Raw genomic sequence first — 23,108 nt, 5'->3', positions numbered from 1 at the left:
CTATCAGGCTTTTAGCTCCATCGCGGTAAGGGACCACATTCATTTTGGTCACCACTGGGTATGCAGAAAATAGTACATATTGGCACACAGAAATCATTGAGTACTTATTTTTCAAGTCAATGAATAATCCTAGATGCTTCCATATTCTTCCATGGGGAAGACAAAGTTTAGAGGGGCACATAGACCCTCCATGGCTCTGGACTAGAATCCCAGGGGTCAGGACTAGAATTCTGTCCCACTTGCTGCCTCAGTCTGTTTTGTGCCTTAGAACAACAGCATCCCCACATACCATGGTGGGGGATGGACTCAGGGATGGGGATGGGCGATAAGAAATAGGCGGGTGGGGGCTACAGGTAAGACAGAAATACAGGACAGACACACAGAATAAAAGGGAGGTGTTCTATGCAAGCAGCCCTTTGGGGACTGGGGACAAAGTCCTTTCTAGCACCAAAACCCTCAATTTACATGTTTTACTGATCTCAGTGGCTTGAACAATAACTAGGTGCTTTGGGGTATCAGGTTGGAAGGCTCAGCAAATGTGAGTTTGATTGTCAGCTCTGCCATTAATTCTAACCAAGTTCCAGTCCCTGCCTGGCTCAGTTTCTCTGTACGTTAACCTGGTGAGTAGAAGAAGAGTAGTGAGAGGTGCCACAGAAGCCTACCCTCTCCAGCCAGGGGGCTTTCACCCATTTGCTAGCTCACCTCTGTGCCAGAGTCAGGGATGAAGCTCTTGAGGGTGACAGTTTTTCCAGGTGCAGGGAAGGCTGCCTCTCGGAGGCCCTGCATGAATGGGTAGATGACAGCCATGGAGATCTGATGCCTCTTTTCTACTTCATCCAGGATCTGCCACAAGAAAGGGCCACAAGAGACAAGGCTCAGAGGGATGCCACTGATCATCCTGAGGTGCTCACGCTGCTTCAACTTAGTCTCATGCACCTTCGAGGCCCCTCCACCAACTGGCTCTTTCCCTCCCTTGCTCTCAGGCTCAATCATCTGCTCTCATTATCTTCTGAACAAGACCAGATATGTCCTAGCCTTCTTTTCATTCTCTCTACCAAGCCATATGCCTCCCTTCCCACACTAATATAAAACGACAGGCCCCAGAAAGCCACGCCAGAGTACTCTGCATCCATGACAGCAGTGCCTGGAATGGATCCAGTGACCTCTTGAGTGTCACTCTGACCTCCAGTTCCACTGGAGACTCTCCAAAGTCAGGGTCAGGAACTGCTTCCAGCCCTCAGAACACTGCTCAGATGAAGTTCCGCCCAAGCAAAGCTGACGGAGGTCCTGCCCTGGTCCCCCAGGAGTCTTGCTGGGGCAGAGCACTAAGAAGCCCTTTACAGCCACTGAGACATGTCCACTCTGACGGCTCCTCTCTGATCCTGACTCAGTGTGCTGAGGCTCCAATCAATCCAGCAGCACAAGACCTGGGCACCTCAAGTTCTACCCTTAAAGGGGTTAGAGCAAGGCTTGGGGCCCCTACTGTATGATGACTACCTTCCTATTTGTTCATAAAGAGACTTCTCATCGCAGCCCAGGGGAGAGGAAGCTGAAGGACCATTAGATCCACTGGACAGAGGAGGAAACTGGAATTCAGGGCAGAAGACTCCTGAGGCTCTTCCCCTTATCCTGCTTCAACTGCTTTCTGACTTGACTGGAGTTGTAGCAGTGGTGCTCTCTCTGCAGGGGAAATAATCCTCCAGATTTTCCTAAAATCAAGTTAGGCCCAAGCCCCTCTCTGCTTCAGTGTCCCCAAATGTCCTTGATGAAGGCCTGGCTACGGGGAAGGAGGTCCACTCAGGACACAAGTTGCACAGGAAGGGCGAGAAGCCAGACCAAGCCTAGAAGCTGAACAGGCCTAACAGGCCCTGAGGAATCCTGTTCCACCCCTACCTTGGAGAACAAGCCGAAGCAGCCAATGCAGCTGATGATGCAGTACACTTTGGGAAGTCGAGGGCCGGGGCCGGCGGGCTGGGGAGAGACAAGAGGCATCTTCAGTGCTGCAGCCTTCCCAGTAGTTTCTCCCACCTGGGGCTGAGGAGCTCAGGGCTGAGTGCTGGGGATGGGGGTAAATGGGGACTTATGGGCTGGATGGAGAAAGGCCTGGCTAGGCAGTGGTTCCATTCATGGGACAGGCAGCTGGGAGGTCAGAATGGTCACCAAGGTCAAAAGAAGATGGCCTTCAGGGAGCTGAGGTTCATAGACAAGCCCCGCTGCCTTCAGGGCCAACACAATCTGAAGGTCAGCAAAGCGAGGGAGCAAGCACGTCTTAGAGATGAGGAAATGGCTAAGTAGGACAGCACTGTCAAGGTGCTTGCAGAGAATCGTGGAGACCCAAGAAGTGGACCTAGTTGTTCAAATTCCAGCCTCTGCTCTGGGGGACTCCTGGGGCCAAGGCAAGCAGGTCTGGATAAGAAGACAGGGAGAGGAGTCAAGTGGAGCCTCTCACAATGCACGGAGCTATTAAAAGCTAGGAAGAGCACAGACCAGAACCTGGCCAGCAAAGGTATCACAGGTGAGAAAGAAGGAGTGCGATGTCCTCCCTCTCATGGGGCTGCAGAAGGGACATTAGCAGAATAGCAAGTTCTGGGCTGAGTCCCTACAACCACCACTGCAGGGAGCCTGAGCTTTTGCAGCTGAAGCTTGAGCAAGCCCAGCTGTGGAGCTGAGCAGGCTGCAGATAGGAGGGGGCAGTGCTGGGCCACACAGACCAAGAGGCGCCTGCAGTATCCAATCTTCCTGCTGCCGTCCACATTGGTCAGGACAAAGGAGAAAGTCTCCCTGCAAGAAGAGCAAACAAGACTTGGTTTGCATTACTCACTAGATTCTAAAAGGAGGTCAAAAGGGAGCTGATGAATAATCATGTTAGTAATAACCCCGGTAATTTATTAAATGCTTATTGGTGTCAAGCCCTAAATGCATCACCTCATCGGATCCTCAAAGAAATCTTTTGAGGTAGGTTTGATTATTATTTCCACTTTAAAGATGAAGGACTGAGGCTCTGAGAGGGTGAGAGGATATTGCTTGCTTGCTTTACTTATTTTTGGTACTGGGGTGTGAACCCAGGGCACTTTACCACAGAGTCACATCCCCGGTTCTTTTTATTTTTTTTTATTTTCAGACAGGGTCTTGCTAGTTTGCTGAGGCTGACTGTAAATTTGCAATCCTCCTGCCTCAGACTCCTCCCCAGGTCCCTGAGATTACAGGCATGTACCACCACACCCCACCTGTAAAGGTATGTATTGAAGGCAGACTCGTAAGTGGTAAAGCCAAATTCAAACCCAGGGAGTCAACTTCCAGGGCTGATGTCATAAGGGTCTTTACTATGTTGCCTTCATAGAGGCCACAGGCCTCCTGTCCAGTCCAGTTTCCACCAGTAGCAGAGTCAAATACAATTATTGCTCCTCGGACATCTGAGAATTCCAGCCATCTTTGGACAGAGGTAGAACCACAGCTAGATGCTTGGCCTTAAGGGCCCACAGGCAAGATGTTTATAAATGAATCAACTCCACCCTGTGGCAGGAAATCCGGCATGTACACCAGGGGAGGGGACCACAGGAGACACACGTGGCCCACACTTGCCCCTTCTTTCCCAATCTGATACTCCAGGGTGGAGCAGTTACCTGGGATATTCGGTGAGTGGTGCCCACTCATTCCCATCTGGGAAGCAGAACAAGGGGATGGCTTTGAGAAGCCGCTCCTCCTCCTCCTGCTGCCCTCGAAGCAGATTCTCCCGCTGTAAGAAAAAGAAAGGAAGGGATTGTGAGGGCAGGAAGGATAGCAGGCTTTTGAGGCTTTAAAACTATCTCGGAATATGCTTTTCCACGTGGGGGGTCAAAGGGCACCTCTGTCTGAATTCTGGGTCTAGCAAGAGAGGTCCTTCTGGGCCCCATTGACGTGAGTGTGGGTTGGACTTTGGTATCTTGAGGATCTACATAGTTAAGAAGCAGATCAGGGGCCACACTGCATACTGAAAGGCCCTGAGCTGACCCAGCCCCTGGGAGGGTGATGTCAGAGAGATACCACATCAGAAAAGAGAAGCGGCCAACTCAGTCGCTGCACCTGCTAACGAGAGGGGTTAACCAGAAAGATGCCCTATTTCACCTCTTGCCCAAGTGCAGCATCAGACAAGAAGGAACCTGATGCTTGGGCTGCGGTGCAGTCCCCGGCCTACCCACTAACTCTGTGCTGCCCTGCCCTCTCCTTCCCACAGAGCAGGAGGGGACTCCTTCTAGAAGGCATGGCAGAAGGTAAGCTTCCCTATGGAGAAAGGTGACTGAGGATGGAATCTGGGCAAACTCTGAGGTCCCAAAAGGGGCAAGAGCTCTAGTCTAGCTTCCCTTCTAGGGAGCCTCGGCCTCAAAGAAGCAAGCAGACCTAGATTCTCTGGGTGATAACAGAAAACTAGGGCTGGGCTAAGAAGGAAATAAGAGCAGCACACCCAGAGCTCCAGCCCCGGCAGGGAGAGGGGAAGGAGTGGAACCCCCATTCTCGGCCCCCACCCCCTCCTTCAGTCCTTACCTTGGGAAACTGGTAGGTGATGGTGGGTTCATAGTCGTCTCCTGAGCGCTTTTTTTTAAGAGAAACCACCAGAAGATATTCAAAGAAATGCTGCCCCCCAGCAAAGCTGGGCAGAGAGTTCTCTTGAGTCCTTTCTGGTTCGTTTACAGCTTCCCCTAGATTGTCCCGGGGAGATCCTGAAACCAAGATAGTGCCATCCGTTCAGGATCTCTTTGATCCATTCTGTGGAGTCTGTGAGAATGTGGGCAACCTGCAGGGCTCCAGGCTGCCCTGCCCACGCTGAGACACCTGAGCCTGGCCGGCACTGCTGGTCAGCAAACAAAACCAAAGCCAAGTGGGCAGTTTCCACACACGCCCTGGGAGGTTTAAAACTGGGATAAGCCAAGAGAAGGAGAGAAATCACCGAGGTAGAAGCTGAGGAAACATACTGGACAGGTTCATGGAGACCCTATCCCCTGGGGAACCACAGAGTCTCTGCCTACCGGAGGAGTCCAGGAACAGCAAACCCTGAGTGAACTTGTACTACATGAGCAGGACAGGCCCAAGGGGCATATGACTGTGATCACACCATCCACCACAGAGGGCACAATCAGCTCTGCAAAACTGCAGGGAAAACCTCATGGCCCAGCCACATGGGGGGACATGTGGAGGTCAACATCTGAAGGAAAAAGAGGAAGGAGCACTTCAAGAAAGGAACAGTCCCATTTAAAAGGGTTCTGCTGAAAAAATAGGAAGTGGACAAGCCAGTCCTGACCTGCTCGGTGTCGGAGTCGAGGCAGTCGATTTCGGAAGCGCCTTAGTGCTCGGCCGACCGCTCGTCCTTCCATCTCCCCGGGCCTTCAGGACATGGAGTGGGCTCCCCTTTCCCCCAGCACAGGCTGGCTACAGAGAGGCCACTGCTTTGGTCTCCAGCCACAACTCTCTAAAGATGAGCCACACGCTAGCTTCCAAAGAGGGGAGAACAGTTCCCATCCTGTGCACCCCGTGGTTGAACAAGAAAGATGTCACGCGACCCAGGAGGCAGCTGAACGTGGGCATGAGAGCGGCAGCATCCTGGCACTGCAACGCAGCTCCAGGCTCCTCCCAAAAGCCCCAGGGTGTGGTGAAAGAAAAGGTCATGAGCAAACACCTCCAAGGACCAGCTGCTTCTGGGCTGAGGGCTTGTAACTCTGGACTGCAGACTTCACAGCGAGTTTATTTACAACCTCACCGCCCTGAGGAACGCCTGATAGCATCAGACTGTGGATCCTGGAACCTCGCCAGTCTCAGGACAGGGATCTTACATCTCCATAGCTTTGGTTGCTCACCTTTCACTTCTCCACATGGTCAACAGCAGCGGAAAGCTCCTACAAGGTTACCTGCTACGAACTTCAAGGACTTCAGGACCTCAAATGAGATCACAGAACCAAGCATTCCCTGATCAAGGCAGACTTGGCCTGATAATGATCTATTGATGAATTCTTCTAGCAGGAGAGGGAGTCCTAGAAACCAATATGGACCACAGCCTCCTCTCCTGATGATGAAGTAGAGAACAAAGTCCACCCCTGAGTTGGGAATTCTTGCTATTTCTGGAATAACCCCCTACAACATGTCCTATGCAAAGGCAGAGAGTTCTCTCACTAGGACTATTCCAGGGCTCCAGCAAATTCCCTCTTTCCAAATAGGAACCACTGACTCAGGAAATTGTCCCCAGCCTAAAGTAGGGGACTGGTTGCATCAGCAGCCTGAAGGTCATTTAGTGGCAGTGGAAAGCATCCGGGTGCTCTCCACTCCACCCCATTCCTGCTTAGCCTGTCTCCCTGTGGGGTCAGGCCAACAGGCTGAGCTGCTGGCCCACGGCTGGATCCGAAGAACAAGGAAGAGGGAAAAACTAGCAGTAAAACATCTAGGCTTCTCACAGACACCCTTGAACACGGAAATGCACACGATACGAAGGAAGAACTTTTTGTCAGGAAGTTGCCTCAAAGAAGAAAGAGGCTGGAGGCCGGCCGAGGGGTTCGGTGTCAGTGTCAGCCACTCCTGCAGAGAACAAGCACCCTTCTGGGAGAGAGTGGGGTTCTGGGGTAGGAGAGGTGGCTGCCTTGCTGCTAAGAGCTGTCAGCTGGGCTTTCGAGGCCATGATTCCTGGGGAAATCCCAATCCCAGTAAATAAGGATATTACAAATGTTATAATTGGCGAGAAGCATGAACCAGAACTCAGAGACTTTGCCACACCTTTACCTACATACCACCTGCACAGACTTGTTGAATAATCCTTACTGCCTATTTGAGGAACAAGCAACTTCCTGATACAGGTGGGGAAACTGACGCATGAAGTAATTCAGAGGCTATTTAAAATTAACAGGATCTGCTGAAGGTGGTGATTATGAAAGCTCCAGGTCTGGGTTCCTGCCTTCCACTGCCACTAAGCAACACAGCAAAAAACCCACAGAGGTTTGCAAAGGGCTCTGAGATCCAGAATCTTCTCGCTGATCATTCCTGAACCTCAGGAAATCATGCCCTTTTCTAAATCCTTCGGGCAGCATTTTAAGCCTGCTTCCTTTTGCTTTATCAGGAGACCAAAGGGACAGCGAAAAATCAAAAATCCTTGACAAAAAAACATAACTAGACTTTTTGACTGAGGAGCAAGAAATCTATCGAAAAACTGCTTTCTCCCTCCTCGTTTTCAAAAGGGGTTATCAAAAGAAGAGAAAAGCCTGACAGAAAACTAGCATCCATCATGTAATCCCCAGTGCCCTGGAAAGGGATTACCATCCTGGGTTTTAGTTGATGAGGGACTCACCCTTTCTAGGGAAGTCAGGACAAGTTACACTTGTTCCTCCACCAGGAAGCCCCTCCCACAACCATAGGACTGAAGTCCCAGAACTGTTTAGAATCGAGGTGAGGGGATTTTCTGACCGCACTCTGAAAAGCTGAACTTTTCTCTTTGAACTGAGCTGCTTTCCACCCAGGACCGCCAACAACACTCCTCCTCACTATGGCAATTCACACACATACACACACACACACACACACACACATCCTCCTAATATGCAACTGTCTCGGCACCAGGCACCCGAAAGACACAAGAGGAAAGGGAAAATCCCCAGGAAGGTAGAGTGTCCCATGTAGAAGCCAAAGAAGACACACTCCTGACCTGACAGGTGCTGAACTTCAGGACAGATAATAGAGACTGATTATCTTCCCAACAATCACCAGACCTATGTTGGAGTTGAGTGGGTGGGGGCCAGAGGAAAGTCTCATGCGGGCTACAAAAGGCAGACTCAGTCCATTGGACTGACTTCCCAGGTCAGTGCTCTCCAGAGAAGAAAGGTCTCAGTCACTGCCCAGCGTCTGACCTCTCCCTCGGGGTGCAAGCTGGAATAGATACTGGAGAGAACAGCAAGGACGCTGGGGAAAAGCACCAGGTGTCAGAATGGACGGGAAAAGGACACAGCCACTGTAATTCAGAGAAGGAGCCTTTGACCTCATCCTGGGGTCTCTCCAACTCTGGGACTGGGAGCAGGAAAGAAGCTCACTGGGCTGTCCATTTGTCAATGTTGGAAGGAGTGGGCTGTCTGGGAGTGACCCCTGCTCCCCTTCCCGTGTTTGTTTCTCCTCAGAAGAGGAAACTTAAGGTAAAAAAAAAAAAAAATCTAAACGGTTATGGCTACTCAGCAGAAGGACTGGCTAGTCAAGCAGCAATAAAGGTTTGTTGAATGAATGAATAACCTAGTGATATCCTAATTACCTTCCCTCCAAAGCCCAACCCTCTTCTGAGAAGAAAAGAAAGAAAACTAACATTGACTTCTAACGTAATCCCCACCAACTGGATGAGGGGAATTAGTCCCATCTCAGTGATGGGATGGAGTGTCCCACATCTCTGGGTCACTCGGGAAGCAGCTAAGCAGGCTTCTGCCCACCCGCCGCTAGTCTGCGGGGCACCTGGGCGCCCCTGAGTGGGGTAGGTTCGTGGTCACCGGGCAGGGCCGTTTTCGTGGCCGGCTGTCTCGGCAGGGTCAGGGGCAGCTGGCTCCCAGGAACTGGGCAAAGGCTACAGGCGGGCGTGGGGCTGCGAGGCGGGCACAGCTGCTAGTCGACGTGGGACTGAGGCGGCGCTTCGAGGGGACACCGCAGCCCGGGCGCTGCAGGCACACTGCGGTTGCACCACAAGTTTCCTGAATAAAAGGACACGTGGCCCCGGGGCCCCCTCGCCCCGGCGGACCCGGCCGCTTCGCTGACCTCCGACCCCGCCCCCACCTAACCCTTTTCACCGCTACCTGCGCTGTCCCCAGCTCACATGACCCCTAATCCCGTCCAATCGCCCAGCCTTCCCGAGTCCCGCCCAACTGTTCCCGGATCTCGACCCTCGCGTCGACCTTCCCGGGTCCCCAACTCCCGCCACCCTCTAGGACCGGTTCCCGGGCCCCCGCTCGGTCCCCCCACCCTCGCCCCGACGCGCCCTGGCCAGCACTAACCCCCGTGGCCGCGCTTCAGTCTCAAGCTGGCTCGAAGGCGGCGGCCGAGCCCATCCATGGCCCCTCGAGTGCCCGGGCGCCCGCTCCCAGGTCCGCGCCGGCCCCGCCCCCCAATCCTTGACCTCCGCGGGCCCCGACACTTTCACTTTCATGCGGGGGGTGGGCCGCGGGGACCGGCCTGGGGCGGGGCGGCGCACCTTCCGGGCTCCGGCCCAACCCCCCGGCGCACCTGGGCGGGACGCGCTTCTCTGGGCCCTTGGCAAGGCAGTGTGGGGTGACAGAGGGCGCTCGACGCGCGTCCGAGAGGGGCGGTGCCACCTGGCTTCCACCCCGCAAGGAAGCTCGACTTTCCGAGCCCCGCAGTCCCCGAATGCATGGGGTCCCGGCTAAAGGCACCCCCCACCACCACCTCCAGGACGAGGGCTGGGAGGTGCAGTTCCCAGATGGCACCAACCTAACCCCAGAAGGGGGCGGAATTTTCAGAGCCCTCCCACCTTTTCAACCCCTGCACCCCTCTCCTTGCAACTGCTTTGGCCTCTGGCCATTTCTCTTGCCAAATTCTGCATATCACCCTGGAGGCTCTTGGAGAGTTGGTTTAGGGGCCTGACCCTGCCTTCCATCCAGTCTCCTTCCCCAGATCGACAAAATGACAGTCCTACCTGCCCTACCGGAAAGATGTAAAACTCAGGGAATGGAAAGTTTTTTTGTAAGCTGTTATGTGATACAAATTTAAGGGACACTGTCATCATCATTGCAACTATCCCCATTCCTCCTCTAATCCCAAATCCCATGGCAGCCTTGCAGTTTCTCCTCCCTCTTCTCAGTGTCACTGACTTCCAAATATGCCAAGACTTCAAATTCCAGTGATCAACCATGACAGCTTGATAAGTTCCACTTGTTCCTGGGGGATCTGCCTTGGCTCCCACTCCCTCCCAGGACACGCATCTGTAGGGGTGGGAAGTGCAGAGCCCATCTGAAGTTTCTCTGTTCACCACTCAGCTTCCAGATGGGTCTCAGAGGGAAGAAGAGACTTTGGCAGAAGTATGTCTGGGATCCATGGGATGGCCCCCGCCCAGACCCACATCCCCCTTTCCTCTCTTTCAAGGTGACCCTCCAGTCACAGATGAGGGGAGAGCAGAAGTTGGGAAGCCAGCCCTAGTATTAAACTGTCTACTCTTAGCCTAGAGACTCTAAAAGTTGCCTTTACTTTGGGCGTAGGCAATTTTGCACTTAATTACACAGTCCGTTTCTGTTCCCTATTCTCTGGGTTCCAGCACGCAAGGACACAGCTCTTCCCCAAGTACATTCTCTAGGCTAGACCTTTGTCTTGGGTGTCTCTGTCAACGCAGGAGTTGCTTATGATAAAGTTGCCCCATTGGTCGACTTTATTATACTTTAATCTTCCCAACCAAATTACTTTTTTTTCCCTTAAAAACAGATAAAGAAAAGTGCAAGAGTGCACCGAGAAGACAAGGCAAGCATGTCCATGAAAACCTTATTTGAAATAGCCTTAACCTGGAAAAACCTCACATGTCCCTCAACAGTAAAATGGATGAATTGTGGTATATTCAAACAATGGAGTACTGTACAGTAATTAAAATGAATAAACCACCACTGTGCATACTAACATGGCTATATTGTATAAATATAAGGAGCAAAAGAAGCCAAACACCAAAGAGTACAGGATGTAAGATTCTATTTATATAAAGTTTAACACGGGCAAAACTAGTGTATGGTTAAGATGGTGTTATGTTTAAGAAGGAAGAAGGAAGTAATGAAGTTTACTATGGGCTTCAGAGTGTGGTCATGTACATTTTTAACCTGGTGGTAGATATATAAGTGTACTCACTAAGTATTTTTTTCTCTGCATTGTACACTCTAGCACTTCTCTATATGTGTATGAGACTTTCCCCCCAATTTTTTAAAGTACTCATTAATTAGGACATTAGGACGACTTGAATGACAATAGTGAAATGGAGGTGGAATTTGGCTAAGAATGAAATGAGGAATGATTGGGATTTGAGGAAATGGAGTTAGGGAGCGTCATCTACATTTTTGCAAAGAAGAACTTGTTGACTGGTCTGTAGTTAGAGGGAGATTTGGTTTAAAGTGGTGGGTTAGATGGTAAAGATTAGAGCTTATTAAAGGCAGAGAGAGAGGAACGAGGGCAGAGGTTTAGAATATAAGAAAGTGTGCAGACGGAACAAGGCCTGCCGGGGGAGCAAGGAAGTGCCAGCAGAGGCTTAGGTAGAAGTTTGGCTTAAATAGGAAAAGGGGATGTTAGCTGAGGGGGCAAAAAGAGGACAGCAGTGATAAATGTGTGGATAAGGAAGTGGGGAGGGCAGCACAAGAGGCCTCAGTTTCTGCTGGGAGCAAAGTTCTTTTTCTTATAGCTGCCATCTCCCTTTGTGCCCCTGTGACTGTTCCCCCAAGTCTTGCTGTGGAGTGGCGGACAGTGACCCCAGCCTTTCTTTTCTGAAGGTCTTGCAAGGATGCACACAACGGTGTCCTTCAGGGAGGCAGTGTGACACAACAGCAGGTCAGGCATCTGAGAAGCACCTGGAGGTGAGCCCCACTGGGCCCCTGACCTGCCCTGCAGCCTTGGGTTAGGAGCTTCCCTGAGCTCACTCTCCTGAGATGATAAAATCGCTTCTCGGGGCAGTCGGGAGGATTAGAAAGAACATTCATAATCCGATTTCCAAACTTCTCTTGTCCCTTTAATCCTCACATCCCTGGAGTCTCAGCTCCGCCTCTTTTGAACGCTGAAAGCTCCTGTCTCCAAGCATTTCTGAGCCACTCCAAGAAGCACACCCTCCACAGACCAGTTTTGGCAGTTACTCCTCACTACAGTCCACCCCTGGGGACCCCAGTTGCTGTTTTCTCCATCTGCAGTTACACACATTTGTCTCAAGACAGACTGTTCCTGTTCCCTCCTCTGCTGCTTTGGACTTTGACCCTGTCTTCAGTTTCAAACACTGACAATTGAGATCAGGAATAAGGCTTGCCAGGACCTTGCCTAGGGTTTGCTAAGACTTTGTTTTGTGGTAGAGGAAGCACATTGGAAAGGAGAACTTAAAGCCAAAGTAATACCACTTCTAGGGGCTGCACAGGGGTCCTCTCCTCGTCACACCTCCACCTCTCCCTAGACTTGCCCCATGTTGCTGACCTGACTCCCGTGGAAATGCCCTGGAGCTCAGCCCTGCCTCAGCATCCTCATATTCCAGAATGAGTGATCTTGGCAGTGTTTGTTCCACTCAGAGGTAACCCTATCCTGTACACAGGCTCCGATCTGGTCCTTAGCCACGAAAGCACTAGAACAACAATAGTGAAAACCACGTTCCTTCCCCCAGGGTGACAGCATCCACAGTGCTCTATGGTGCTCTTCCTCTTGAGAGGAACAGAAGCCTCAGCCCTGATTCCTTCAAGCTGCCTCAAGTCTTGGCTTTTGATCTCCTGTGAGAAACAGCTTGGACAAATGACTTACACACCTGCCAGGAAAGAGCGATGACACGCAGGGTTAGGAAAGAGCATCTGACTGTGGGAAACAAGGATGACCGTCTGTCCTGCAACAAATGCCCTCGTATGTCTCCCCAGGATGAAAGACTCTGCTCTATTCCTTGAATGAAGTCCTGACGTAACTTATCTGTCCCTTGTTTCTTCTCTGGCTTCATGCGTGTCACCTGGTCCCTCCTTATACCATCCTTCTTAAGTGCCCCGATCTTTTCAATCCCAACTTTTTTTTGCACATGCCGAGACCTCTGTTCAGAATGTTCTTCCTTGAAATGCTCACCTCCGCCACCTTCCACTCATTCTTTGCATATTGCTTAAGATATCCTTTCTGAGAGGACTTCCTTGACTTCTGGCCCCATTCAAGCAGATCCTCCAATCACACCTTTCCTTTGTTCCCTTAAAAGCATTTATAATTATTAGAACGTATCTAGTTCCATATATATTTCTGAAATTATTTGTTCAACTATTCTCTCCTTTTCTGGAGTCATTCCCGGGAGGCATGGGCCATGTCTCTTTTGTCTCTCTATGTCCCTGTTGCCTAACACAGGGCCACACACACATTAGATCGTCAGTAAATACTGCTGAGTAAGTGAACCAATGAGAGAATGAATGGATGAGCCGTCTGTATCTGTCTCAAGCACAGCAGCCTCCATGCTGCATCCAAACACACACACACACAAACACAACAAATAAAACAAGTTCAGAGTGCAATTCCAACTCCTACCATGTGCGAATAGGAGTTGCCATTCTATTATTGCATTTTTTAAAATATGCCTGTTTGAGACATATTTTAAAATGATTTCACCACCCAAAATATGTGTTATACTCCACAATTTAAAACACTCTTTGGTTTTCTGGTACCTTTTCTGCAAATGCTGGAGCAGAACTTCCCGGGTCGACATCTCAGCTCTGCCAGTCATTGCTGGTGTTACATCAGACAAGTTTCTTTACCTCTCTGTGCTCAGTTTTCTCAGATTTGATGGGTGTAATATTGGTACCTACCTCATAGGACTAAGTGACCTACTACACATGAAGCATTAGGCATAGGAGACCATTGGGAGGTCTAAATAGAAGATTGACATGATCCCACAAAGGTGAGCAAGGAAGACAACATTCTTATGGAAGAGATATCATGTGGCGGTATGGGGGTTAAGACAACGACGGAGCAGCCCTGGATCATGGAAGAGAAGCAGGCATCTAGCCTGAGGAATCAAACCTACCCCAGGGAGACAAAAATAAATTGTGAAAATTCTGCTTACTTTTTTATTTAACTAGTAGACTAATTTTTAGTTTTAGGTTTATAGAAAATGTAAGGGAAAGTACAGAGTTCCCAACCCCCCTCACCCTCACCCCACCCATAGTTTCCTTTATTGTTAATGTCTTGCTTTAGTGGGGTACACTGGTTACAACTGCTGAGCTAATACTGACACACTCTTACTAATTAAGGTCCATAGGCTGCTGTAGTACTCATTTTGTCTTGGACGTTCTACAGGTTTTGACAATCATGTATCCACCATTACAATACCATATGGTATAGCTTCACTGTCCTAAAAGTCCTCTGTGCTCCTCCACTCATTCCCACACTACCTCAACCCCTGAGCTTTTCACTAACTCATAGTTGACGTTTTCTAGAATGTCATATGTAGCTGGAATCTTGCAGTATGTCGCCTTTTCAGATTGGCTTCTTCCACTTAGAAATACCTACTTACTTTTTATTGATTGATTGATACTAGGGATTGAATCCAAAGGTGCTTAACAACTGAGCCACATTTTATTTTGAGACAGGGTCTCACTAAGTTGCTTAGGACCTCCTCGCTAAGATGCTGAGGCTGGCCTTGAACATGTGATCCTCCTGCCTCAGCCTCCCAAGCCACTGGGATTACAGGCTTTTACTACCATCCCCAGCTCTACTTACCTTTTAAACCTTCTGTGAATGCAGAATCCATTCATAATAAAGGAACAAAGAACTTCAAAATGTATTTTCAGCATTATTTAGGGCTTTGAGCAGCCAGTAGAAATAACCCAGTCCCTTCACAAAAAAACTACTTAATAAATATTTCTTGAACAGATGAATGAATGAATCCACAGCTTTATGAGTACAATATTAGCAGATGATCAATATGTATTTATTGAACTGAACTATATTCCCACCATCTTGATTGCACTTAGGGAGTTCCCAGTTCTCCTTCTCCATTCATGTAAGAGAAACAGATAGATCTCATGGGAAGTGTTTTAAAAATACTATTTCAAGTCAAGCTTATCAATAATTTGTTGATATTTATTAATATTCCTGTTTTATAGAGGAAGAAACAGGTTCAGAGATGTTAAGGAACCTGCCCAAGGTCACCCAGCAGGCAAAGTGAACAAACTCAAATGGAAACCTTATCTTCAGGTTCTTGGAAAACTCTGATGAGTCCACCAGGATTTGTTGTTTAGTCTTCCATGGAGCTGAACGTGGTCCAGTACTGAACGCTGCCCATGATGACATCAAACAGACATCCTGTGTGACTAAAGTCAGGTCACCTGCTCACTGGTCTCCAAATGCCTTGCCCATTTCTATTTTCTACTCTGAGGAATTCCCCCAAAGGGTGGAGTTTTGTCGTTTTGTTTTTTGTCGCGACCCCTCGCCGGCAAGGGAAAACACGACACAGGATTCTTCTTTCAGCAGTTTATTCAGGCCTTGATTCATGTATCATCTTCTAGTGACCCCCCGCCGAGCGCCCAAGCACAGCCTAATAAAGCCTCCCGCATACCAATCCCAAGCTGCCACGTGGATCTCTCTCATAGGGTGGGAAGGGATTGTGCGCCAATTCTCCATATTAGGAGTTGTTTATCACAGGCCACAGTGGAAGCCGGCGCCATCTTCTAATGGCGGCCACGGTCTATAAGAATGGCTTACCACAGTTTTTTATTTCCCTGCATGGGATACAGGTTCATCATAACGATGTCATAGCTACAAGAAGTCCTCCAAGATGCACATGACCCCTAGAAATAAAGCTGGTGACTAGTTTTACCTTAATGCTTGGGAAATGAGCACAGCATTCAGCAACACAGGGGGGAGGACGGGGCCAGAAGATCACACGGGGCTTTGTAAATTCATCAGATTCTTGGATATTTCTAGCTACAATTCAAAATGCAAAATGCCTGGTTTTCTCAATATTTCAAACTTCCAGCAGAGAAGATTTAAAAACCAGAACAAGAAAAAAAACTTTGTGGACATGTAAGCAAGTTGTGTCAACTGAACCATACTTACCTGAGAACGCGGTCAACAGCTGACCTCCCCTGCTCTTTTTTAATTTTTTATTTTGAGACAAAATTGCTTACCTGAGTGAACACACTAGAAAAACCTACCTCAGGAAGAATGACCTCAGTAAGGCAATGTATTATCATCTCTCTGCTTATCTCTATGATTTCCCAGAACTGCACTTTGCTCCTAGTCAGACAAGAGAAATTTAAGCATCAACCCAGTGTCGCAACTACAGGAACTGAAATTCCAGTGTCAGGATTTGGTCTGAGACTCTGATTAGGGGGACGAGGCTCAATTCCAAAGCTAACCAACTGAACCCTTCTTCTGGTTATGAAATTTCCTAATTCTATAACTTATCTTGCAATATGATATATTTTTTTCATGGTCTTTTTGAACAAAAAATGATCTTTTATACCATTTTTACCAAGGTGTCTTCTTCCTGAATTTTATATATATATACATTTAACTTTATATATATGCACATAACTTTATATATATATGATTAAACCCAGGAACACTTAACCACTGAGATACATCCCCTGCACTTTTTTAATTTTTGATTTTGAGACAAGATCTTATTAAGTTTGCTTAGGGCCTCACTAAGTTGCTGAGGCTGGCCTCAAACTTGCAATCCTCCTGCCTCTCAGCCCCCAACCCCAAGTCTCTGGGATTACAGGTGTGTACCACCACCTGGCTACCTGAATTTTAACTGACTAATTTAAATTGAAATTCTCTTCTCTTTCCCTAAGTGGCAATGAAATCTGTTTATCACCTGCTTGGTTTCCACATCCTTTGCACCTTATCTGTCTTGTGAATCACCGTAGTCTGGCCATTTATTGACAAAAAGAATCTAGAATTGCAGAATACCAAGTCAGAAGGCACAGTATCAGAGGTGATCATATGCCCCAGGCTGATGCTGTCATAAGCTGGGAGCTCTGCTGCGCTTAGCTTTGGCAATGGGGCAATTGCTGCCAGGAGCACATAGCACCTGCCAGCCCCTGGCCTCCCTGAAGGGCATGAGCCTCCTCCCCATGCAGCCAGTTAGAGGCTGCCAGGCCGGATTCCAGGAGCCATCTCTGCCCAAGCCTCTGTCTTCAGCCCAAGAGAGGGATCTGCTGGGTAACTGCCTTGTGTTTTCCCTCTTTTCACTGCAGGAGCAGAGAAAGACAACAGAGAACAGAGAGCTACTGGCACAGGCCTGGAACAGAGAAATCGGTAAGTCCTTGTTAATTGACTAACACCCAACCCTTCTCCAGTTCCCCTGAGTAACAAAGGCCAAGAAGGCGCCGCCCCCTGCCCCCCACCCCCATTCCCTTCCTCCCATCTCACACTTCAGTCTGGAAGGAGCTGGGCCAAGTGACCCTGCTAGAACAGTTGCCTGCTCAGTGACATGACATGCAGGGGAAGCCAAGGAGATGACTAGAGGCTTTGAAAGAACCACAGGAAGAAAGAAGGTAGGTCCAAGGGGGCAGAAGCCTGGAAGGAAGAGAGACCGACGGTTGGTGGAAAGGCAAGGTTGATGTCGCCCTCACAACCATGGTGCCCAGGCGGGTCTCAGAAACGACTCTCCTCCTTCCCTCCTGGCTGCGGAAGAGCATCATTCTGTCTTAAGTTTCGTGTCTTATTTAAAGAGATGGATGCACATCATATGCATATCCAGGTCCTCTGTGCTTTTTTAAGCATATGCACCAAGTTAACACCTGTCCCCAAATTGAACTCTGGTGAATAGAGTTTCCTAACTCAGTGGCCTCAGGGAGCTTGCACTCGGAATTCCAAACCAACTGGGGGCCAAGGGCCAGCCTCAGCCTCCAAGGAGGCTGACTTTTAGCTGACTTTTCTAGGAGCCCCCAAATAGCCAACCTACTGTGTCACTTCCCACTTCTTTGTTCACTTTTATGTCTTACCCTAATAAGTCTGGAGACAGCCATCATTTCCTGAGAGTCACGCTGCTGAGTGCTGGAATTGGAACCTCACAAACCTGCCTCAACTCCACAAAGTTCTCATCCCAGCCCTCTAAGGTGTTTTCACATCCAACAGAATTTGTAGAGTTCTTGCAAAGATCAAGGAAAACTTTAGATAGAAAAAAATGCTTTCAGTTATTGGAGTATTTGAGCTAATATTATTGCCCTATACAACTAATTTTTTTTTTTCAACAGAGCTTACAAGAGGCCTGGCAACTGAGGAAGCAGAATATAGTAGTAATCAGCTTCTGAGACGGCATGATGGGTAGGAGGTCTGAGCATCAATCAAGTTGTAGATAATATAAGAAACAGGGAGCCTCAAGTTTCTGGGGTGAATGAGCCACGCGGTGATAATAACTGTTTTGTTTTGCGCTCAAAGGAAACTAAATGCAAATTGGCACAGATAGTCTGGGGCTCAGATGCCAGTCCTCATCAAGAAATCAGGTTGAAGTTCTCGGTTGGCCTAGCAACAGTGGCCTGGTTGCATTACACCCAATTGAGGGACAGGACTAAGGTTGTTTATCAGCTTGTTCTGGGGAAGGAGGTGGAACCATCACCCTCACCACTAACCAGCGGAAATGGCTGTTCCCTGAGATGGTTGTGGGACTTCCTGCCAGCACAGTGAGCCCATACCTCAGTCTCTCCATAGCCAGAGATGCGGAGGGGGCAGGGCATTCCTAATGATCAACAGACTCCAGCCAAAGCTTCCGGGTCAACACTGAGCTGCAAGTGGCCTTGGGGAGGCTTGCAGGCACAGAGAGCACCAGGCTTTCAGTCAGGAATTCCTGTGTTTAAATCCTGGCCGGCTTGGTAGACTTCTCCTATGTCCAAAGGGGAGAGGGCCTCAGGTTGGGGAACTCACTTTCTCTCCCATCGGCTTAAGTATTTGCCCTTTCCTTCCCAGTTCCCAGGATCGCTTTAACCCTCCTCTTGCACTGACAGCCAGAACTCAAGATTCTGCTTATTTTATTTTGCAGAGCAATTCAGTTTTCTTTGTTTCATTTTTTTTTTCTCTGAAGACTGGATCTTGGGACGTAAGTGATCATCCAAATTTTTTTCCAAACAAACAAAATAATCTCTAAGGAGAATTCTGCTCCCAGCTTTAAAATAGACATATTCCCCTCCACCCCCTCTTACCATGTTAGTTACCTGGAGAACATCCCTTGTTTCTCCAGGTTGCCGCAGTCCGGCTGCAGCAAAATAACCGGGGGGTGACGAACAACTTGTGAAAGTTGATACAGCAGGAGTAGGAGCCGTTTATTGCAGGACAGGAGCAGTATTTATACATTCCACAGAGCTTATCTGATTAGCATAAACTAGATACATCAGTCAACCAATATGGAATCTCCACACTTAATGGCTCGCTTTTGTTACTTCTCAAACCACTCCCTCTGGCATTTTGCCAGGCACCATCCAGACTTGTTTATGAACTCTAACATTCCCCTGGCAAAATGCCAGGTGTTATTTTTGACTTGTTTACAGACTCTAACATTTCCCCCTTTTGTTTAATTTAAATAACGACCATAGTGGTTTTTACAGAAACACCATAAATAACCTGCTACAAACAGAAAGGGAGGATACAAAATGCCACAATACCAAGCCACTTGATGGCTCCATGCAAGAAGCCCTTGGAAAAATTATACCAGCAATGACACTGTTAGCAAAGATACCGAGTTACAATTTGTTATAGATTACAGTTTGTTGTCTCAGTCTAGGTAAAGCAGTGTCTCAATAGATTAACTCACAGTCCAGGTAAATCACAGTCCAGGTAAGTTCTGCAGGCAGCTAGCTTAAATCACAGTCCAGGTAAGTTCTGCAGGCAGCTAGCTTAATCCAAAGTCTCATCCGGTTCTCAGCTGAAATCTCAGTCCGGTTTTCAGCAACACGGGAAATTTTTCCATCCTCGTCCTCACCGGCACTGGGACGAAGGTAGGAACTCTTGTAAAGATGCTAAAGAAAATCCTGTAGCATTCCACTAAGAAAACAACCTTCTGAACAATTTAGTACATTATCTCAAGGTTTTTTTACATTTGAAATAAGCCTTAATGGTGCTCATTACTCATTAGCTTCCAGGTGTGGGAGAACCATTGTAGCTTAGTTATTGGCATTGAAAATGACCAAACATCAGGGACACCAGTAGTGTCTTCTGCGGCTGTAGCGTCCCGGGTAGCCCCAGATGGCCCTGGGGAGAGTCCCGGACTCAAAATGCTACTGGGCACAGGGAGCAAGAGCCTGTGAGACTGTGTCTCCAGGTCAGGTCTAGACTTGGGCTTGTGGCAGTGGAAGAGCCAGCTCCCCGGCCGGGAGGCGGGGAAGGGCCAGTTGCCGCCTCTTGGAAACTCCTTGCTGCGCTGTGACCGGCTTGCACACTCAGCAGCCGCCTCTCCGCTTCACGCACCCTCCGGTAACGAAAAGTATTTAGTAATAGCCTTTTGCTGCAATGTTTTTTCTGATAATCCTTTTTCTTTTGAACTTTCTTTTTCTTTCTGACTAGAGTTCCTGGGCTCTTATCAACACATGCCTTAACTATTCTTGGTTCCACTGGGGTGCCTTCTTCCCTTAGAAATTTACTTCTCACCCCTTCCATATTTTCATCACAAAGACAATACAACATTTTAAGACAAAACAAGACACAAACATACTGTATCAATCTTCTCCATTTTCTCAAAATGGCCATTTTTCCTCTCGCCCTATCTGTCTAGGGACGAGCAGATTGCTCCCGTCCTATCTATGGACGGGCAGCTTTTTTTCGTCACTTACCCCCGAGTGTCCCGGGGCTCCCCGTAACAGGCCACCATCTGCCGCAGCGTGGCTGGCTGGGCAAAATAAGCGGAGGGTGACGAATAACTTGTGAACATTGATACAGCAGGAGTAGGAGCCGTTTATTGCAGGACAGGAGCAGTATTTATACATTCCACAGAGCTTATCTAATTAGCATAAACTAGATACATCAGTCAACCAATATGGAATCTCCACACTTAATGGCTCGCTTTTGTTACTTCTCAAACCACTCCCTCTGGCATTTTGCCAGGCACCATCCAGACTTGTTTATGAACTCTAACATTCCCCTGGCAAAATGCCAGGTGTTATTTTTGACTTGTTTACAGACTCTAACACCAGGTAACCAGGCTGATTGCTGTCTTCGACACAGACCCCGAGGGGTCCCAGGGCACTGCTGCTGTCTTTCCAGGCTGTGGCTTTGTCATCAGAAATGGTGCCCTTCTCCGTGCCCCTCCTGTGCTTCTCAGTCAGCTTATTTATGAAGTCCTCCCCAAGCACAATGCCATTGGGCAGCATCCTATCAGAACATTTATTACATACATCCACCAAACATGGGGCGAGGAGGAGCTCTTTGGGAACAAAACTGCAAAAAAGCAGTCAATGGTAGAAATCACCCATTCCCCACTGCACATCCCTCCTGCCAGTCCCACGTCACTTCTTCCCGGCTAACAGGAGCCCTATTTGCAAGAACCAATAGAATCCCTTGAATTCAAGGAGGAGAGAAATGTAATTCACCTAAATCAGATAGTCAAAGGGCAGGATTACAATTTAAAGATCCAAATCGGCCTTATTTTTGGTTGGACAAAATCAAGCCACAGAACTTAAGAGTTCTAACGGGCTGGGGCTGAAGAGATGGATTTTTATAAACAGAAAAGGGCTAAAGAAGCAGCAACCAAGAAGAAAACACGATTTGATGGTTTCAACGTGACTTTCTCTTAAGGCAGGGGCAGGAAGACAGAGCAATACACACACCTAGTAGTTGGCTGGTTCACGTCAGGTTACTCTGTGTGTAAGGATTAAGGCAGAAGGAACCTCATCATAGTGCCACCTGAAGCTGGTCTGGGAATTTGGGCTGTTATCTCTTTTCTGATTTCTTGGAAGGTAAGATAACATACTTAATGTCTGTTTGATTTTTTTTTTTTTAGTATGAGTGACTTCATTTTGATTTTTAATTTGTTTTATTGGGGCCCAGTTGTAGGAGATTGGCCTAAAACAATGACGCCCTATCGTTTTCAACAAAACATACAAATGTCATTCTCCTAAGGATGGCCACATGACCCATGTGTATGGGTATGTGCTTCCAGTAAAGCTTTGTTTTCTGGATAAAAAGAAACAAGCTCGGCTGGATGGGCACCTTATGACCTTCTGCCATTTCTTCTTTCCTGGAATAGTACCATTACACCTGGAAGTTCAGCAGCAATCTTGGGACTATGAGGCAAAGGAAAAAGACAAAAAAAAAAAACAACCTGTTAAGGTATGTTTTAAATCTGTGAGGTGAACAGAGAGCCTACATCCTGGGAGCAAATCTTTACCCCTCACACATCAGATAGAGCGCAAATCTCTAGGGTATATAAAGAACTCAAAAAGCTAAGCACCAAAAAAACAAATAACCCAATCAATAAATGGACCAAAGACCGGAAGAGACACTTCTCAGAAGAGGAGATACAATCAATCAACAAATATATGAAAAAATGCTCACCATCTCTAGCAATCAGAGAAATGCAAATCAAAACTGCTCTAAGATTTCATCTCACTCCAGTCAGAATGGCAGCTATTATGAAGACAAACAACAAGTGTTGGCAATGATGTGGAGAAAAAGGCACACTCATACATTGCTGGTGGGACTGCAAATTGGTGCAACCAATATGGAAAGCAGTATGGAGATTCCTTGAAAATCTGGGAATGGAATCACCATTTGACCCAGCTATCCCTCTCCTCGGTCTATACCCAAAGGACTTAAAAACAGCATACTACAGGGACACAGCCACATCAATGTTTATAGAAGCACAATTCACAATAGCTAAACTGTGAAGCCAACCTAGATGCCCTTCAGTGGATGAATGGATTAAAAAAATGTGGTATATATACACAATGGAATTTTACTCAGCAATAAAAGAGAATAAAATCATGATATTTGCAGGTAAATGGATGGCGTTAGAAAAGATAATGCTAAGTGATGTTAGCCAATCCCCCCAAAAAACAAATGCGGAATGTTTTCTCTGATATAAGGAGACTGACTCATAGTGGGGTAGGGAGGGGGAGAATGGGAGGAATAGATGAATTCTGAATGGGGAACAGGAGAGGGAGGGAAAGGGAGGAGGCAGGGGATTAGCAAGGATGGTGGAATGTGATGGACATCATTATCCAAAGTACATGTATGAAGACACGAATTGGTTGTCAACCTACTTTACATACAGAGGTATGAAAAATCGTGGTATATATGTGTAATAAGAATTGTAATGCCAAAAAAGTACATGTATAAAGACATGAGTTGGCATGAACATATTTTATATACAAAGATATGAGAAATTGTGCTCTATTTGTGTAATAAGAATTGTAATGCATTCCGCTCTCATGTATTTAAAAAAATAAAATCAGTTTTTTTTTAAAAAAGATATGGTTTAGCAGAAA

The 23,108-nt window shown here is 47.9% G+C and overlaps 1 protein-coding gene and 1 long non-coding RNA gene across 6 annotated transcripts in view; one reads left to right on the top strand and one right to left on the bottom strand.

Annotated features, from left to right (window-relative positions):
* Positions 1-9,156, bottom strand: part of Dennd2d (DENN domain containing 2D) — a 17,028-nt gene extending 7,872 nt beyond the window's left edge. Inside the window, exons 1-6 of one of the 2 annotated variants that reach the window (XM_046467114.2) lie at positions 8,979-9,156; positions 4,522-4,697; positions 3,624-3,736; positions 2,712-2,781; positions 1,894-1,971; positions 703-843 (exon numbers count right to left, since the gene is read on the bottom strand). In XM_046467114.2, the coding sequence (XP_046323070.1) occupies positions 703-843; positions 1,894-1,971; positions 2,712-2,781; positions 3,624-3,736; positions 4,522-4,697; positions 8,979-9,036 (636 nt within the window). In that variant the 5' untranslated portion in view covers positions 9,037-9,156. Of the gene's footprint in view, positions 1-702; positions 844-1,893; positions 1,972-2,711; positions 2,782-3,623; positions 3,737-4,521; positions 4,698-5,275; positions 8,652-8,978 lie in introns of those variants that run through there. The other variant, XM_046467113.2, reaches the window with a different exon arrangement.
* LOC124108643 (uncharacterized) lies at positions 1,295-23,108 on the top strand. 4 transcript variants are annotated; one of them, XR_006856744.2, is made up of 7 exons: positions 1,295-2,955; positions 3,122-3,235; positions 4,214-4,250; positions 11,460-11,543; positions 16,890-16,950; positions 17,892-18,871; positions 20,817-23,108. It is a non-coding gene; the product is annotated as an uncharacterized LOC124108643 (long non-coding RNA). The 4 variants fall into 4 exon arrangements; XR_006856743.2 differs by lacking the exon at positions 11,460-11,543 and having other exon boundaries at positions 1,297-2,955; XR_006856742.2 differs by lacking the exons at positions 1,295-2,955; positions 3,122-3,235 and adding an exon at positions 3,254-3,635.

The sequence above is a fragment of the Marmota monax genome, unplaced genomic scaffold (genome assembly GCF_021218885.2).
Source record: "Marmota monax isolate L192 unplaced genomic scaffold, Marmota_monax_Labrador192_F-V1.1 WCK01_AAM20220418_F8-fsc00181, whole genome shotgun sequence".
Classification (NCBI taxonomy): domain Eukaryota; kingdom Metazoa; phylum Chordata; class Mammalia; order Rodentia; family Sciuridae; genus Marmota; species Marmota monax.
Note: the sequence above shows the minus strand (reverse complement) of the source record. Positions and strands in the feature narration are given on the sequence as shown.